Below are 14,732 nucleotides of genomic sequence, written 5' to 3' on the forward strand. Positions count from 1 at the left end.
ACCAGAGGAGAAATGTCTCTATTTAATCTTTAAGATGTCTCTATTTTACCATTGTATCTGCCATCTGACATTGGGGATGTAGGCTAGAATGAGGCTGAGTATTAGGAGACTGAGGATGGTTCCTCCATTTCTTCAGTCTCCTTTGGATTCTGCTGTATCATGCCGCTGCACTGGGCTGGGCGTGTGTCCCCCTGTATGAGCATGCGCCAGCTTTCTTTCCGCAAGGACCAGAGGCTTTGCAGGCGCGCCTGCCTTATCCTTCCCTCCCTTTCGCCTCTCCCCCCTCTCGCTCTCTTTCCCTCTCTCCTTTAACCTCTCCTCTCTCTTTTCCCTTTTCCTTCTCCCAACAAGTCTCCTTCCCCGTGTCCCTTCCCGCTCCAGCACTCTCTCTCTCTCTCTCTCTCCGTCAGTGTCGACCTCTGTGTCGTCTTTTCTGTCACTCCCATTCCCACGCCATCTTTTTTTTCTCCCCTCGCCCTTTTACTAACGCCCCCTCCACCTCCCTCAGACGCTTTCCTTCTCTCCCAGTTCTCTTCTCTCCATCGTTGAGCTATGCTAAATCCCACGCTGCGTACTTTGTCCTTGCTGTGTTCTATCTGCTGCTCTAATACTTTCTCCCTCTAGCCTTCTCATTCCTTTCTTACGGCAAGGCAGTGGGGTAAGGGCTGGGTCGTCTCTGATGCCTCCCTCTTTCTTTCTCTCTCTCTCCTCCCTTCTCTTCCTCTCCCTCAGACTTTCCCCCCTCTCTCTCATTCTCTCTGCTTGCTGCAGCGACTGCTGATGAATATTAAAGAGGAGAGAAAGAGAGAGAGGCTTCCTTTGGACGCTGACTTGCTTTCTCTGAGTGCAGCGCTGCTATAGCTCCACCCACCACCCCTTCCCTGGCTGTCGGCTGATATATAGTGGTGTGTGTTTTATTAGAGAGAAGTCCTATTCAGCGAGTAGCTCTCCAGGCTGACAGAGCTCCAAATCAACTCAGCCCCTTCTGACATTTTATTCCTCCTACTCCCGCCTTTTAAAACTGCAATATGTAACTTTTTGGGCAACCTGACCAAATTCACAAAGAAATAGATCAGCAATTCTCATTGAAAACAAGTCTGAGAGGCATAGATCCGTTCAATATGCACTATTTCTATGCTTCTCGTTCCTAAGTTTAGTTTTTGTACACCAGCTGAAAACACAATAAATCAGATTTTTTTGGGTCACATAAACAGAGAAAAAACAGTTATACTATCAAGAGTGGTGTGCAGGTTTCTTCTATTATCTTGTTTTATTCAACTGTTACCGTGCACCTGCAAAAAAAAAGCTCAGATGTGCGAGTGCCTTTTTGAATTTTGTTACATAAAATGAAATTGGGCAAAACAAAAAATTGGGGGGAATTTGAGCAAACAGGCGATTTCTGCATATTGCACCTTTTAAGTGTTACACAAAGACGATCTACAGAGGAGATGACAGGGAGGGAGAAGACATGGGATGGGGTACTGGGGAGTTTTTAGGTGATAGTCGGTGATAGTTGAGGTTTAACCACTTTTAAGCTATGTCCTAGACAAATAGAGACATTGGTTAACATGCTCGGGTGGGAAAAAATTATCCGGACTAACAAATCAACAGTACATAAACAGGGTGTAGGCTAATCGTGGAGAAAATTGATGACATGTTCCTGAAACGAAAATGGGGATGAATCGTCCCCCCCCCCACAAATTTAAATCACAGTGCAGCTAATGTGAGACAAGCGTGTGTTCATTCTGTTTCGCGTAGAAAATCCTAGCTATTGATGATTTGCCCTGCTTTACACAATGTGTGTGTGGGCCTGGCATTATTTCATTTATTTTATTTAACTAGGCATGTCAGTTACGAACAAATTCTTATTTACAATGACGGCCTAGGAACAGTGGGTTAACTGCCTTGTTCAGGGACAGAACGACAGATTTTGACCTTGTCAGCTCGGTTATTCGATCTAGCAACCTTTCAGGTTACTGGCCCAGCGCTCTAACCACTAGTCTACCTGCCGCCCTGTTAGAGGTGAGTACAGGACAAAGATGAGGTGTAAACGCCAGCAAGACGCTCAAACAGAGGATTAACATCTGGCATTTCAGATCTAAAATCATATAACCAATTTGGTCTCCTTTCTCCCTCCCCTCTGCTTTTTGGATAATTGCCTCCTTTCTGAGTACCTCTCCAACAAGCCGATAAGTGGGGCCCTGGGCCCTCCTCCTTAGTAGCTGAGTGAGCCTATTCGCATTTAGCATGTCTTTCCCTGTACCTCTTTGTTCGAGCCCGAAGGTAGACCAACTGCAGTGGATTGACCGTGCATAAGGAGGTCTGTGGTTCTGGTACACGTCGGGCTGTGATGCTCTTTGTAAGTCTTCTTTGTCTCTCTCTCTCACACACGCGCTCTCTCTTTCTCTCTCCCCCTCCCTCCCTCCCTCCCTCCAGCAATCAGCCCACAAAGAGAATCAGAACACAGCTGCCAGACCAGTCGCAGGCCAATACAAATTACAGGGTGGGCTTTGCCAGAACATGGTTTCAACCCTTCTCCCTCGCCCAGTACGCCCATCCCCCGACCTCTGTCGCTGGGAGAAATGAAATGACGTCTAAAGATCACTGCAGTCCGGTCATTGATTGTTAAATGCTGTGTTTTTTTTTTTGTCAGAACAGTGGTGTTTCACTGCTGTAAATGAGTCTGTAGAGACGGCCAAATATAGAAAGCTATGCCCTTGACTGGTTTGCACGCCTTAGAAAGAACTGTTAGGCACCGAGTCCAAAGCAGGTGCTGATTTGTGTTGTCAGCAAACTGAAAACCGGTCGTCTGTGCAGTATCGCTAAATGACGCAGTTCTACAATCTTGTAAGTTAGTCCAGAAAATATACACACGCAAGGTGACCCCGAGCACAACAGAAAGCAACCACCCGCTTAATAAGAAACACAACAACTCGTCCACAATAACACCAGCCAAACCGCTGGACGTGAGGAAACAGAAACAGGATATGCCTGGCAGGTTGTCACGCACTGAGCTGCTGCCGTGTGTATTTTGAGAGGAATTCTCTCTTCCCCTTTGACAAGACAGGAGGAAATCCCCCCCCCCCCCCCGCATTAATATGACCCTATGATTGGCACATCTGATCTTGTCGTCTCTATGAGCTGCAGTGCACAGCTTGTCTCTGCAGGAGGAGGAGGAGGAGCCCGTGTGTGTTGTGTCGTCTTTCAGCTGCTGTTTCCGCAAGAGCAGGAGAGGGAGCGCTGATGGTTGGCCAGTGTTTAACTTGGCCACTTCATCATCTCGCTTCATAACAAATAGAAGCATGCTCACATTACAGCACACCGTCCCTGACATGATGAGATCCGTTACAGGGAAGTAGCTCATACTTGTAGCTCAATATCACGACGAATCGCGATTATCTAAGCTTAGAGGAGGAAGAAGAGGATTGCCTTGAGTCTGTAGAGTTCAAAAAGGTTTGAATAGCCTAGTTGTTGTCTCTCTACACTCACCATTGAGGTGACCGCTTTGCTCGGGGCCTCGAAGTCGGGGAAGAACAGGCTAGGTCAAGCTGCATTGAGACGTTAGGCCTACATTGTGTTGACATGTCCTTTGGTACCACATTAGAAATGATGGATCTTTAGGGCCTACCTAGCAAAAGCCTCAAGAAACAAAGAAACCTAGCCTGTCCTTTCAAATCATGATCACTGAGAAAGGGCGTCAGAGTCTAGGCAAATGTTTCTGGAATTTCATCTTCCCCTAGCCCGCCAGTCTGTTGCACCACGTCCGTCTGCGTTAGCAAAGTCCTTTTGATTACATAAAGCTTCTATAAGACAAAGAAAAAGTCCTGATCGTCCCTATCGGTCCCTATGAGGGGGCGACATGGAAATCGCAGCGTTGCAGCCCGTTGGTGTGACAATGGCCATAGGAATTGGCAAGACTGCAGCACAAACAGATCCGGGATCAGGCTCGGGCTGCCTGGGATGAGTGGACAAATCCGTTGCTGTTCTTGTACGAAGGGTCTGGGTTGGTGACTAAGACCTTTGGGGCAAAAAAACACTGCACAATAAAACTGGGGGAGATTTCAACAGTGTGCTGGTATCTGTCTTTCTTTAGCTCAGCAGCCATATCCCTGTCTGTGGGGAACAAGCATGTGTGCTGGGTGTCGATTTGGAATCGTCGTCAATGACTTCTCTGTCACCTTCACCCTTTTCCATTGTAGCCCGTTACTGAGATCCCATCAACTGTGGTTGGTTCTTGCACACCTCTGCTCCTCTGACCCCCTTTTAAGTAAGCCAACAACAAAGCAATGCTTAGAATCCTCTCAGTTCACGGCACCATCTCATTTCTCAAGGCATTATTCAAATTCAGTCGTTATCTTCCACCTGCCAAAGTAGTCTCAAACAAGGGCACTGCGTTCATCCACCTCTGGCCTGCTCGCCTCCCTCCCACTGAGGAAGTACAGTTCCCGCTCAGCCCAGTCAAAACTGTTCGCTGCTCTGGCCCCCCAAATGGTGGAACAAACTCACCCACGACGCCAGGACAGCGGAGTCAATCACCACCTTCCGGAGACACCTGAAACCCCACCTCTTCAAGGAATACCTAGGATAGGATAAAGTAATCCTTCTCACCCCCCCCCCCCCCCTTAAATGATTTAGATGCACTATTGTAAAGTGGCTGTTCCACTGGATGTCAGAAGGTGAATTCACCAATTTGTAAGTCGCTCTGGATAAGAGCGTCTGCTAAATGACTTAAATGTAATGTAATGTAAATGTAATGTGGATAGCATCAAAACGAAGTAGAGCATTAACTCCCATGTTTTTTTCTTCTTCTGTCTGTCTCCTCTCCTCCCAGCCTGAACTCGTTACACCATGGATCAGCATCAGGACAACTCGAGCCTGGACGGCCACGCCGCCGTGCAATTCAACTCCGGGGAGACCATGGCCTCGGCTGCCCTGGCCAACATGACACTGAAAGAACCCCAGAACCAGCAGGAGGTCAAGAAGCCTAACGGGATGCCAGACGCACACATGGGACCTGGGGGCATGGAAGGTCAGTGATGGACTAGGTCACCAGGACTGTAGATTCCGACAGCAGAGGGTGGTTATGGAAAAGAGGGCATCAGATACACGTTCTTGGGAAAAGAAAGTGTCACGGTTTCTTAGAATCTGGTCAATCTGTTTCTTGTAGGCCTTAATAGTAAAAAGCAGACCGTGGCGATCTGTTGCATCCAGACGGAAGTAAAGGATGTTATTGTTCTCTGCATTACCCTTCCTTAGATTGCATGGTTAAATAAACCTACAGACATCAGTGTGTGCGTGTGCTTACGGTAATCCAGGTGTTTTGGGTCGGTCCCCTCAGACAGACACTCTATAGTGTGTTATACAGACCCAACTCTGACTAGTAATCCTGACAGGCCACAAGAGCAGGGAGACGGACGCATACGCTGGTAATGTAAACACGCTTTGGTTTTGAGTGTCGTCTACAGAGGCTCTTCAAGGGACACGACGAGAGTCTGGCAATTGTTCTACGTCCCCAGAGTCCGATGAACTCGGATGCCATTTGCATGTCTCTGCGTGCAGTATGAAGGAAGTTAGAGGTAGCCAATGCGAGCTATTGTTAGCGCAATGACTGGATGCCTGCAGGTACAGTAGAGCACACCTGAATCTCCCAATATCCCTATAACGTACAGAGCTTTGCCCAGTTCTATTGGATGACATGTCCCAGCTGTCCCAGCTTTTAGGTTGTGGTTACTGTACTGTAGGCGACAGTATGCCAGTGACCATATGAGGCCTAAATATGACATGATATCGCCAGAGTGTATCTAGAAAACAATGGAAGAGATATTCCGTCAAGGATGTTGCTTTAAGTTCTCAAATCTGGTATTTTTCTCCTTAGTATTTTGTCTTCATGTAGAATACTTCCTCTTTAGGGAGCAGAAGAGCATTTGCTACCGCTCTTATTGTACAGCTTAAACTACACTACTGAAGAACAAAATGAACAACTTCTAAAGCAAGGCATCTTGTGTTTTGAGTTGGAAATGTAGGCCACACTGGAACTGGGGGCTGTTCTTTTTATCCCCAAAATATAATCCACTATACCTCTTAAACTGTCTCGCTGCGTCCTCAATATGTTCACCAACCACCTACCTCCAAAATATAGGCTAGCCCGCTCTTTTGTTCCCGCGAACCTGAGGTGATGCCCATTTTTTTTCTTTTCTTTTTTTTCCTTCTCTCGCAAACGAATAATCTTGCCTCTGTCTCTCGTAGAAGATTTGCTGGAGCTGTCATCGGAACTGAAATCACAGCCTCCAGCACCAGTGTCAGAGGTCTCTGTGTCTAAGAGCGCCCTCTCGGGTATGGCCGCTCCTGACCTCCGACCCCATTATTTCTAATAGGGGGCTGTGTGAGCTGCAGGGTTGGGCTCAATTCCATTTTGATGAGTGTTCATTCAGGAAATGTTTCAGGAATTGATTCATGAATCTTGAGAGACTTCATAAACAAATCATAAATTGATCATGAATAGATTATTAGGACATGGAATTGAGTCCACCTCTGGTTGTGATTGTGCCTCTTGTTTGTGGCTTCAAAAGCAATTTGCTCATTGGTTCTTTTGGCCTCTGCCTCTTCGCGAATCATCATCCAGCTTCTTGTCACAACTACCTCAACATGCATTTGTTTTCGCTTCTTGCTACACAGCTGCCTGCTTCACTTTTCATATATACCCCTGAGTGCCTTTATTCCCCCAAAATGATGTGCTTTTCCTCCGTTTTTCTGTCTTCTCTTCATCCAGTTTTCAGTTTACGTAATCACCATCTACATCAACCAATGCTTCTTTTAAAATAGTTGTCTCGCTCTCTCAGTTCTACAGACAAAGGTCAGTTCTTCTGAAGGCGTCTGCCTTTCCTTCCGAATGCATTTTTAATGAAATCTCTTGTCAGGATTTAAGGATGATTCTGCTGCTCCCCTGCTGCTGGACTCTCAACAATCCATGATATTTCCTGCTCTCTGTTCAGAAATTGCATGTTTTTATTATGATTTATTATACCAGAACAGAACTCAGAAGCATGGCATAATCATTCATAGTAAAAACATGCCATTTCTGAACAGAAGGAGGAAAAATCATGGATTGCAGACGCCTTTCTTGTTGTCGAGGCTTTTCAGAACACTTTTTATTCAGGTCACACAGCCAACCCCCCCCCCCCAGATCGTAGCATCAGGCATCGGGCCTAGAGTTGTGGCTCTTGTGTTCGTGATTGTCAGCATCCTTCCTGTTAGCATGAAGTTTTAGGCTGTTGTCACGATAAAGACCGTGGACGTAAGCTTCCTGTATTTAGACAATTGCCCCGGCCGGCGGTCAGTAAGTTAAGAACCCTTGTGCTTTTGTATCTGATAACGCCGTTGTATAAGTGGCACTCTGCAGTAACATGCTCTCTCCCAGTCACGGCCAACAGGCCAACCTCAGAATAAGTGAAAGGGGGGGTGTTCTGGGCTAATGGGTCAATATGGTCCCCACTTAACTGGTGCTGTGGCCTTGGTCAGCATGGTGGCGCCATGGCAACAGAAGGCTGAACCCCCACGTCCCTATAGAGCCGTAGCTAGTCACCCCGGAGCATTTTAAACATGGCTCGTAGGATTGATGTCATGGACTTCATTCATCTTCACACTCGGTTCATTTACCATAGGGACGTGATGATCATGGGGTTCATAATGCTTCGTATAATTGCGTCCGTGGTGTTATAGCCCATTTTTAGATACTTAGTCACTCAGTGACTCCAGGTCTCTCAACTGTCAGTGGGCCTTTATTCAACAATGATTTATGCTATTGCCAGAAGGACAAAAGGCACTTTGGCGGTTGTGTTCTCAACGGTAGCCCACAGCTATAGATACCACAGTGTCTACTCTGCTGTGCACTCCAGACGAGCTTTGGCTCTGACCTGTGTCCACGAAAACATGAAAGATTGAGCCATTTCCATGAATAGAACTACGTGCGTAATGTAATTAGTTCACTTCCTCCAAACCTTCCTTGAACCACATGGCATGAGCAATACACCGCAGGACAAGAGAACAAGGCTAGAGATCTAGATTTAGGCCTACATTGTAGGGACTCATGTTCCTTTCACTGAGTCTATTGTATGTCTGCTGCCAGCTATAGTCCGTAAGTTACACTTGTCAATACAGGATAGCCAACTGTAATACAAGGACCATGGTGCATGTGTCTGGTGCTTTAGTCCCTAACTGGGGTTCAGTGACTCTGACTGCCCTATTAGCTGTAGGCAAAATCATTTATAGCCACTTAGATGATGCTAAGCTTGCAGACTGAGAACTGTTAATGGTTGACATGGAGGAATCATCAAGCTTTCCTGAAATCGGAATTTGCGGATAAGCATTTCTTATTAACGTCTATGCTAACCCCTCACCCCAGAAAATGTTAGGTACAATGCCTTCAGAAAGTGTTCTTATCCCTTGACTTATTCCACATGTTATGTTACAGCCTGCATTCACCCATCTCCACACAATAGCTCACAATGACAGTGAATATTTGTTGTTGTTGACATTTTTGCAAATTGATTGAAAATAAAATCCCCAAATATCTTATTTACACAAGTATTCACACCCCTAAGTCGATACTTTGTAGAAGCACCTTTGGCAGTGATTACAGCTGTGTGTCTTTCTGGGTACGTCTCTAAGAGCTTTCCACACCTGGATTGTGCAATATTTGCCCATTCTTCTTTTCAAAATTCTTCAAGCTCTATCAAATTGGTTGTTGATCATTGCTACACAACCATTTTCAGGTCTTGCCATAGATTTTCATGTAGATTTAAGTCAAAACTGTAACTCGGCCACTCGGGAACATTCACTGTCTTCTTGGTCAGCAACTCCAGTGTAGATTTGGCCTTGTGTTTTAGGTTATTGTCCTGCTGAAAGGTGAATTCATCTCCCAATGTCTGTTGGAAAGTAGACTGAACCAGGTTTTCCTTTTAGGATTTTGCCTGTGCTTAGCTCCATTACATTTTTTTTTTTTTATCCTGAAAAACTCCCCAGTCCTTAATGATTACAAGCATAACCATAACATGATGCAGCCACCACTATGCTTGAAAATATTGAAAGTGGTACTCAGTAATGTGTTTGGGGCAAATACAACACAAGACTTTGTATTCAGGATACTTTTTTTAGTTTGTTGCAGTATTTGGCCTACTTTAGTGCCTTGGTGCAAACAGGGTGCATGTTTTGGAATTGTTTTATTCTGTTCGGGCTTCCTTCTTTTCACTCTGTCAGTTAGTATTGTGGAGTAGATGCATTGTTGTTGATCCATCCTCAGTCACCATTCTTCCTCTTCGGCAACTGATTTAGGAGGAACGGTTGTATCTTTGTGGTGACTGGGTGTACTGATACATCATCCAAAGTATAATGAACCTTACCTTACATGTGGGGCACTGAGATATGAGGTAGTCATTCAAAAATCATGTTATACACCATTATTGCACAAAGAGTGAGTCCATGCAACTTATGTGACTTGTTAAGCACATTTTTACTCCTGCACTTATTTAGGCTTGCCATTACAAAGTGGTTAAATACTTATTGACTCAAGACCATTCAGCTATATTTTGATTGAATTTGTAAACATTTCGAAAAACAGAATTCCACTTTGAGATTATGGGGTGTTGTGTGTAGGCTAGTGAGAGAAAAAAAAATCTCAAAGGAATCCATTTTAAATTCAGGCTGTAACACAACAAAATGTGAAATAAGTCAAGGGGTGTGAATTATCTCTGAAGACACTGTAGATCGACAGATAGGTCGGTGTAGGGCAGCCGTGACTGTCCCCGAAACTACACTTGCGCATGACCGAGAGTAACATAGCGGTTTTAGCGAGCTTTAGACGAGAGGATTTATTTTGGTGTGTGTGCGCGCGCGTGCTGTTCAGTTTGACCATACTTGTGTGAGTGTTGGCTGTATGTTGGAGATCAGCTGACCGATGCCTGTAGAAAGTCTAATGAAGACCCCCTCCCCCCCCCCTTGTCTTCTTCCTCTTCTTCTTCCTCTTCCATCGAACCCTGGGCCACGCAGCTACCAGAGGGATGACCGCTACAGGTCAAGGTATGACCGCAATGCCCATCTGACCATCTCTCTTCCTCAGACCACATGTAGCCATGAGGAAGTGGAGTTTTTGAGACCGACTACCATCCATGCATATTCCGTATCAAATCATCATCAACGTTCAAACATTCATCCCAATAGCTCTCATACCAATTTGAAAACCGAGATCAAGGTTTTTAGCATGGAGACGTAATGGACACTTTCCTGTATCGATTTGACCCACAACTCATCTCAATCACCATTATAGTAGTACCACAGCGTGTGCATTGTAGAACAGAGGACACTGTCTCATTGGAATGTTTCACGATGTAGATTCCCAATTCTTATATTGATCCTTGAAATGTATTCATCTTAAGTGGGTAATGGAGTTTTGATTTCAAGTGCAAGGTCGATCATTTAAGGATTTCAGAATGGTTCTTACGCTGAGTGATACCACACCATAGCTATGGTTTTAACCATGCTTTGTTTACATTTTAGTTTGTTTAACGTTACAAACAATTGGAGTTAAACAAGCTTATTTTGGGTTCTGATGGGATAATGACGCTTGAACTAAGATCGAGGCAAAAGTTATATACTTCAAGAATCAATGGGTAGATATAATTTATAAGTCCAGAAAAAGATGGAGCAACTGCAGTTTCCCCCTTTTTTTAAAGGAGGAAACCATGATGTATTGTATGTGAGGCTAGCAGTCAGAAAACCCACCCCCGCAGCAATGCACATTTGTAAATTAAACAATCTGGCAGCCAGACTAGCGTTGATTCATCGCCATTGCAATTTCATATATCACAACGATCCAAGAGCGAGAGAAATTCAGAGCTGTTGGGTCATTGTGAGTACTGTGTTGAATGAGAGTCTTTAAAAAAAATCTTGTATTGATATGGTATAGCTTTGCTTTGACTTCTGTTGTGCATTTTGGTTGATTTTTTTTTTTTTATTTATTTTCTCAGGCAGAAGTTGAGGGCTTAGTGTCTGAGCTGTTAGGTGCTTTTTATGAACCCATAGCTACATGCATAGTTCATAGCGCTCATTGTGTAGTCTACCCATCCTTTCTGCTAGAAACATGGAAGCAAAACGTTTGCAACTGCATTGAATGTGATTTGCAAACGGAGCTTCTTATAAAAACACCTACAGCTCTCCAAGATTTAGGTACCAAAACGATCCAGATAATTGCTGTTGATATATTTGATGTTTCATTGTTGTTCCTGTTGATGCCAGCAAAAAAAAGGTTCCTTTGCCCTTTGTTTTGTGTTCCTGCTCCTTCAGTGGTTGTTTTCTTTCCTTTCGATTCTTTCTTTCCCTTTATTTCTGTTATTTTTGTTGGGTGTTGAATGTGTGTCTCTGAGAAGGAGGTAAGTGTCTCTAACACCACAGTCCTGCTGTGGATCTATCCCTCTGTCCCTTATCGTTCTGCTTCCCGGTTCCCACCACACCAGAGGAGCTCACTGCATCGCTCAGCCCCACGCCAGGAGGTGTCAGTCCTGCCACAGAGAGCGGCCGCAGTAGCAGGTCCGGCTTTGCCGACGGCGGGAGCGAAGATGGGGAGCGGGCTGGGTCGGTAAGCCCCCAGGCGTCTCCTTCAGCCCCTGAAGCCCCAATAGAGAGGGACACTCCAAGGCTCTTCTCCCCAGACTCACTGGGGTCTGAGATGAAGAGGAGCTCGTCAGACAAGGTCTCTGTGGGCCACAGCCTGAGCGACTCTGGGTCTGAGGACGAGGATGAGAAGGACGTATGTGAGAGCAAGGAGGCTCCTATCTTGGCCTATGAAGACAGGATCAGTCCTGGGAAGCCTCAGAGCCCTCTCTTCATGGAAAAGGAGGGGACGAAAGAGCAGGTGGATGAAGAAAAAGAGGAGGATAGCGACGAGGATGAAGAGGAGGAGAGGACAGAGGTGTCAACGATCCGCAGGAGGCCACGGCGTGAGGTCAGCTCAGAAGAGGAAGAGCAGCAGAAAGATGAAGGTTGCGCCCCTGTCATTCCCGTTGCCATGACTCCGGAGGAAGCCAAGCAGCGCGTCCTATCCTTTGACTACACGGAGCCTGAGGGACACGCCCCTGGTCAGGGGATCCCTGCAGGATTGCAGAACGGAGCAGACAAGACCCCCCCAGAGAGCAAGAGCCCTGACTCCAACAGGGCCGACCATGGATCTCCCTTCTCCCCTAGCACCGCAGCCAACCGGACCAAGGACCAGTCTCCTCTCATCGAGTACCAGACAGACGCCCGCGATGCGGTGGAGCAGGAGACTGAGGAGAAGGTGCAGGAGGAGGAAGAGGTGCAGGAGAAGGTAGCTAGTCCCCTGCCCATGATTGCTGTGCCCCAGATGGAGGTTGAGCCTGTCCAGAAGGATGATGTGAAGACCTTAAAGGACACTCAAGGCCAATACCTGCAGTCGGCAAACGAGGACGTCGTCGCAGCGGTGACGGCAGCTCAGTCGGTGACCAAAGCCAAACCTGCAGAAGCCAAACCTGCAGAAACGAAGCCTGGCAAGCCTGCTAGTGGCCCCAAAGGTGATGCCAAAGGAGGTGCTCCTACAGCAGCCAAAGGCCCGGTCAGAAAAGTGACCGCTAACGCTGTTGCCCCTCCCCCCAAGACCACCGCCGCTAAAACTCTGAAAGCAACCCCAAAAGATGCCGCCCCACCTGGCGGAAAAGCAAATGCTCCAGGTGCCCAGCTGAAAGGTCTGTTTTCTGTTCTAGTTTATCAATCCCACCTCTCCACCTCCTCCTCCTTTCTTTTCTCTCAGATATTTTCTTCTTCTTACTAGAGCAACACAATAAAGCAGCGCCCTTTCTGAAAAACATGCACAAAACGCAAAATGTGAACGTGTTCGGTTCATGAAACGGACTGCTTGTCGCCGCCACCACCACCGGTTTCTTTCTAGTCTCTTCTTTGTTCAATTCGTTCTCTTTTGAGCTTTCTCTTTTCTCTGTGTTTGGTCTGTGTTCTGTCTGTGTTTCCAGCCCCTGTTTTAGGTCACTAACCCTCCTGTGCCCAAATTATTTTTGCTGGCAATGTTTTCCACCCGTCAGCCCCTTTTGCATGTCACTTGCATGTCTGTTGGGTGTGTAACATCACATCATCGTGACTGTGTATTTATGGGTCACCTTTCCTTCCACCTCCCGTCTTCTGAAACACACACACACACACACACACACACACACACACACACACACACACACACACACACACACACACACACACACACACACACATGGTATGGTTCACACGTGTATGCACACACACACAACACACTCTGGCTACTGTTTCCTGTCTATTAAATGAGCAGAAAAGTGTAAGTCAGCACTGTTTGTCAGGTTTAATGTAAGCATCCATGCATACTATCTTCCCCTGCAGTGCAGGTGGTCTCTCTGAGTGTATTTGTTACACACTACTTATCATTAGATGGATCACTGGTTGTCTTTATGCTAATCATCTTTAAGGCTGCCTAAATTGCTAATTGTCAGTAATGATCAGATAATGGCTGATAAGCACTTGCACATGGCATGATAAGGAAATGATTCCCGTTTCCAAGGTACATTTTCTGTAAAAGCTTTTCTAAATTATTACTGGAGTGTAAATAATGAATCAGTTTAATGGGAACCACCCACTCTATCAATACAGCCATGTCACTCACTCAGGGTCCTAGTTAGACTAACGGGGTCGTTCATTGATAGGAGATAAACATTATTGCCTGCCTATCTAACCATTTGAAAGCATCACAGTCACCACGGAGACTCAATTTCCTGCTTATCCAATAACACGCAGGCCTGACGTTAAATAAAAAGGACTGTTTCTAAGCAGTTGTCTGTACCACATTCATTGGCCCTAAAACTAATTTAGTCCCCCCTCCCCTCAAATTATTAGCCTAGTCCCAGACAGTCTATTATCTCTGAGTGGACTGATTCGGGGGATCGAAATCAGGCCAAGAGGCTTGAAGTCATTTTTGAAACTCTAGTTTTCAATAAAGACGACTTACTGTGCTTAATCCTCCCCATGCAGTGTAATGTCAATACGCAGATCATTTTGAATCTGGGGCAAGTTTCAAATTAAAGTTCAATAAAAGTGTATGGCAAATGTACTTTCTGGCAATTCTTTTCAGCGTGCTGACAATTACTATGAAATTCAAAAGCTACTTTAAAGCATCCGGATACAGCAAGTAGAGTAGTTAACACGCATCGTCCGTTAGCATTTTCATGCCTGGGATGAATAGGCCATTTAGCTTCAGAGAGTTAGCCTAGCCTAGTGCAGCGAGGTCTCAAAGTTGCTGATTAGACCGAATTATGATATTAGCACTGACTCTCAGTCCCCTTCTTTGACCCTCTCTTGCAGCCAAGGCCAGTGCAGGGGCTGGGAAAGAAGCAGCTGAGAAAAAGGTAGGTGATAATTGATGTGTGGACCAGAGGCCTGACCTCTGGAGTGACCTTGAGATATATCGATGCCTGCTGTATCTCAGTGCTTCACTTTACAGCTGCAAAGGAGGTTCCAAACATGTTGGCTCAAATTTGACAGAAACTTTTGCATCAACCATCTGCCTTCAACTGAATGGCCTAAAAAAACGAACGGTTTTGCTCTGCAGTTGAAGTACAGCATATCTGCATGTAAAGCCATTCACCAATCACACACACTTTTTGACATAATGAATTTAAGATTTTTACTGTTTA

At 45.8% G+C, this 14,732-nt stretch overlaps 1 protein-coding gene across 6 annotated transcripts in view; it reads left to right on the forward strand.

The window, feature by feature from the left end:
* The window catches only part of LOC135555843 (microtubule-associated protein tau-like), a 39,318-nt gene that overhangs the window by 9,382 nt on the left and 15,204 nt on the right, over positions 1 to 14,732 (forward strand). For 4 of the 6 annotated variants that reach the window (XM_064988604.1, XM_064988608.1, XM_064988610.1 and 1 more), the window contains exons 2-6: positions 4,832 to 5,029; positions 6,247 to 6,333; positions 10,045 to 10,074; positions 11,508 to 12,749; positions 14,401 to 14,444. In XM_064988604.1, coding sequence (XP_064844676.1) covers positions 4,849 to 5,029; positions 6,247 to 6,333; positions 10,045 to 10,074; positions 11,508 to 12,749; positions 14,401 to 14,444 — 1,584 coding nt within the window. In that variant the 5' untranslated portion in view covers positions 4,832 to 4,848. The remainder of the gene's footprint in view (positions 1 to 4,831; positions 5,030 to 6,246; positions 6,334 to 10,044; positions 10,075 to 11,507; positions 12,750 to 14,400; positions 14,445 to 14,732) is intronic. The other 2 variants (XM_064988605.1, XM_064988607.1) reach the window with 2 other exon arrangements.

The sequence above is a fragment of the Oncorhynchus masou genome, chromosome 15, assembly GCF_036934945.1.
Source record: "Oncorhynchus masou masou isolate Uvic2021 chromosome 15, UVic_Omas_1.1, whole genome shotgun sequence".
NCBI lineage: Eukaryota > Metazoa > Chordata > Actinopteri > Salmoniformes > Salmonidae > Oncorhynchus > Oncorhynchus masou.